At 42.3% G+C, this 4,182-nt stretch overlaps 1 protein-coding gene across 1 annotated transcript; it reads right to left on the bottom strand.

Moving 5' to 3' along the window:
- Window positions 1-333: 333 nt before the first annotated feature.
- On the bottom strand, window positions 334-1,502 carry LOC149826716 (peroxidase 5-like). Its single transcript, XM_090020117.1, has 2 exons — window positions 1,297-1,502; window positions 334-1,187 (listed from the first exon to the last, which is right to left on the bottom strand). Exons 1-2 carry the CDS (start codon window positions 1,465-1,467, stop codon window positions 420-422), a joined length of 939 nt encoding a protein of 312 aa, XP_089876243.1. The 5' UTR covers window positions 1,468-1,502; the 3' UTR covers window positions 334-419.
- Window positions 1,503-4,182: the final 2,680 nt, after the last annotated feature.

Here is a 4,182-nt window from a genome sequence, read left to right as displayed (position 1 = left end):
CTCAGTACCGGCCCTGTTCGGGGGGAACATATAACTTGCTTTGCTGAATGACTTTAAAAAAAAAAAAATTGGGTCCGCGTGGTTTGTAGGAACTGTCAGTGTACGTCTCCTTGTAGTGGGACGTTGCTTAAGTGCCGAGTGGTTAAATTATTAACTGGTGAGGGGGTCTGCCTAACACCAGCTTGCCTTTAAAAAAAAACCATTTTCCACTAAACAAATCTTGTATGTCACATCCATAAGATTCAATTTAAAATTACACGCACTGACATCATAACAAACAAGCCAGCAGTGGGCACACTCAAATTATTGAATCCAACTTTTAAAAATTACACCACCTACGAGGCATTGAAATATTACCACAATAAAGTAATTAACCCTACTGAATCAGCAAACAGCAATTTTTTTTTTCTGAGGGCATCTCAGTTTACAACCCTACAAGATTTCCTGATATCCCCATGGGAACCAGTCAACACCTCGATCAAGCCCATCCGCACCATCGAATCTGAAAACTTGTGCGCCCACATCGAACCTCGGTTTACGTTTGTATTGATCATCTTTGACGTGTCCTCCCTTGTCATTAGCGCTTGGTCCGATGAGAGCAGTCCACGGTGGTACTTGATGTTCACGTAGTACTTGTTATCGAGTTTGTTTGGTGTCACCGGGTCCAATGATGCTGTTGGATCTTGGGTAGGGTCCGTAGCCGGACATTTTGTTTTCAGGTAGGACACATACTTGGGGTCCATGGATGGATCCGGGGAGTTTGTGGAGCTGAAGTTATAGAGCCGATCTGAAAATTTTGAACAGTGGGAGTCTCCAATTGTGTGTGCACCAGACAGTGTGACCATGTCATAAAGAGAAAGACCTTTCCTGGCAAAGTTAGCTTCCAGTTGGTCGACATCGAAGAACGGCATTGGAAGGTTATGGACGACTTCGGATTCGATGGAGACCCGGCCATCGCGTCGCCCCGAGGGTACGGCGTAGTAGAATCCCCCGGCAATATGCACGGAGTCCCGAGCAGCAAAGGCAAGTATGTCAGCACAAGATACTACTTGAGGGCATTGGGATTCCAAGATGGATTTGGATTCGTCTATGATCTCGAATCCACTGAGGCTGGGGTTGTTCACAGGCGAATCTTTCTCTGCCGGATTGCCGGGAGTCGAGTCCAGTAGCAAAGAAGCATCACAACCCTGCCAACACAATATTTTCATTCCTGGTTATAACTGACAACCGCGGTGGTGTGAGGTTCGTAGTTTTGATTACAGATTTACGTGAGGAAGAAAGAAGGGAAGTACTCACCCTAACAAAGCAGTCGTGGAAGTGCAACCTGATTAACGCAGCAGGTACACCAGGATCGCGTGCAACGGCCTTAGCGACCGTCCTGCGCACAACTTCCTCTGCCGAAGGGCAGTTGTGGCCGTAGTAGCCGACGCGCAGTGCATGACCATGAGCTAACCCGACCCAGCCCATCACTACCAGCAGACAGAGAAGCGCCAAGCTACGAAGCAAGGAAGGATGATCATGACTAGAGTAATTAGCCATACTCTTTGTGTGTTATGTTGATATGACAAAGCTAAGGTGATTTGGTGCAAAGTGCAAAGTGCATTGTGCATCAGTGGGCGTGTGGTCCGAGTATTTATAGGGATGGCAGATGAAACTGACAGCCTGGCTCGTTGAACGATAGGATGTACGAGAGACGACGAAGGATGCTGTTCATTTTCTAGAAGTCGTGTGTAAGAGATGCGGTTGGTGTTATATTTTATTGCATAAGATATGCATTCTTTCTTTTTATGTGCTAAGTTTTGACCAAAGACAACACACTTTTTCCTCCCAAATTACTAAATTGGTACTGGCCGGGATATCTTTTAGCTGGTTTGGTGGCTGTGTTTGGAATCACATATAAAATATGATCAAGTTCATGAATTTTAAGTTGACTACGTAGCTAGCTGATCTGGTTTCGAACTCTTTTATCATAAAAGTGAGAGCGCCTCACCTTTTTCCTCATTTCCATGTATTTTCTCAACGTTATTTTCTCTAACAATCGCCATTGTTAGTATTTGACTGAATATATATAAATTAAATCCCTATTTTTTTTTATGATAATGAACCTTTGCCAAAAAGTGACACTATAAGAAAAATGGTCATTAACTACGAAATTTTACGATGAATTTTTTTCATCGTAACTTTGCGGCGGATTAGCGAGAGAAACAAATCCATCACTAAAATCCGTAATATCTACGAAAATAACGACGGAAAAACTTTTGTCGCCAAATCCATCGTTAATTAGCGACAGCTTAGCGACGTCAGGTTTATGTCGCAATACCCATGACGTTCAACGACGGATTTGGCGACGAAAGTTTTTTCGTCGCTACGTAGCGACGACGTTAGTGACATAAATATTATGTCGCTAACTGGTCATGTAAATTTGTGACGGAGTGGCGACGGAAGTAGGCCGTCGCCAAATCCATCGCTAAGTTTTCTGTAAATCCCTAATCAAAACCCTTCTTTTTCTTTCCTGTTTCGTCTCTCCCGCCCGACGCACTCCCCCGGTCACCGCCCTCTCCCGCCCGACGCACTCCCCCGGTCGCCGCCCTCTCCCATCCGCCGCACTCCCCGGCCCACCGCCTATCACCAAATAAAGTTCGACATGATGAAGACAAGATCACGCATCCTGTTGACGCGGAAGCTTGGAAGCACTTTGGTCGTACTCATCAGAACTTCGCAATAGAAGTGAGAAATGTTAGACTCGGTCTATGTACAGATGGATTTAATCCATTTGGAGGTAGATCAACTCCATACTCATGTTGACCAGTATCTGTAACTCCGTACAACCTTCCACCAAGCTTGTGTATAAAGCGTCCAAATCTTTTCTTGTCTCTATTGATCTCTCGTCCGACTTCACCTGGCCAAAATCTTGATGTATATTTAAGGTCATTAATTGATGAACTAAAAGTACTGTGGGATGACGGTGTTACCACATATGATGTCCACAAAAAACAAAATTTCAATATGAAGGCCGTTGTTCTATGGACAATCAGTGACTTTTCTGCATATGGTATGTTATCTGGTTGGAGCACACATGAGAGGTTGGCATATCTGTACTACATGGAGGATACAAAAACTTTTAGATTGACGCATGAAAGGAAGCCTTGCTGGTTTGAGTGTCATCATCGATTTCTACCCAGCGACCATCCGTTCCGATGACAAAGGAATGTGTTTCGAGCAGACACAACTGAAATGGAAGGTTCACCCACAAGATTGTCGGGAATAGAGATTTTAAGAAGATTGTGATACTTTCCAGATGTATTAACAGATGCCCGTAGTTTGACGCTCTTCCTTGGATTTGAGAAGGATCACAATTGGACAAAAAAAATCTTTTTTTTGAGAACTACCATATTGGTTGACCCTATTGATACGACATAATTTGGATGTGATGTATGCGGAGAAAAATATGTGTGATAATGTGTTCAATACAGTAATGAATGTTAAAGAAAAAATGAAGGATAATCCGAAGGCACGTATGGATTTAAAAGTAATATGTAAAAGACTAGAATTGGAACTCAAAGAGTATAATGGCAAAGTACTGAAACCTAAGGCAAAGTACGTGCTTGGACCTGATCAAATAAAGCATGTATGTCAATGGTTGAGACAATTGAGATTTTCAGATGGATATGTCTCTAACATTGCTCGGGCTGTGAAGATTGACGATGGTCAGTTATATGGGTTGAAGAGCCATGATTGTCATGTCATTATGCAATGATTGATACCCTTAGCATTCTATGATATGTTAGACAAACCTATATGGAGGGTATTGTCTAAGTTGAGTGGATTTTTTAGAACATTGTGCGCACCGGAAGTCGTAGTATCTGATGTAAAGAATCTCGAGGACTCTGTCATCACAACTATTTGTCTGCTAGAAAAGATTTTTCTGCCAGCATTTTTTGATGTTATGGAACATTTGATCATATATTTATCATATGAACTAAGGGTTGGTGGTCCTGTGCAATATCGGTGGATGTACCCATTTGAAAGGTATATGTTTTCTTATATTTGTCTCTTCAATAAAAAGATATTTCAAATTTGAAATATATATTTTTGACAGATGCATGTTTGACCTAAAAAAAAGGTTCGTAATAAAGCAAGAGTAGAAGGCTCCATTTGTGAGGCGTACACTTTAGAAGAGAT

This window comes from Nuphar pumila, chromosome 10, assembly GCF_984573655.1.
Source record: "Nuphar pumila chromosome 10, dmNupPumi1.hap1.1, whole genome shotgun sequence".
Taxonomy (NCBI): domain Eukaryota; kingdom Viridiplantae; phylum Streptophyta; class Magnoliopsida; order Nymphaeales; family Nymphaeaceae; genus Nuphar; species Nuphar pumila.
This window is presented reverse-complemented; position numbering and strand designations above follow the sequence as displayed.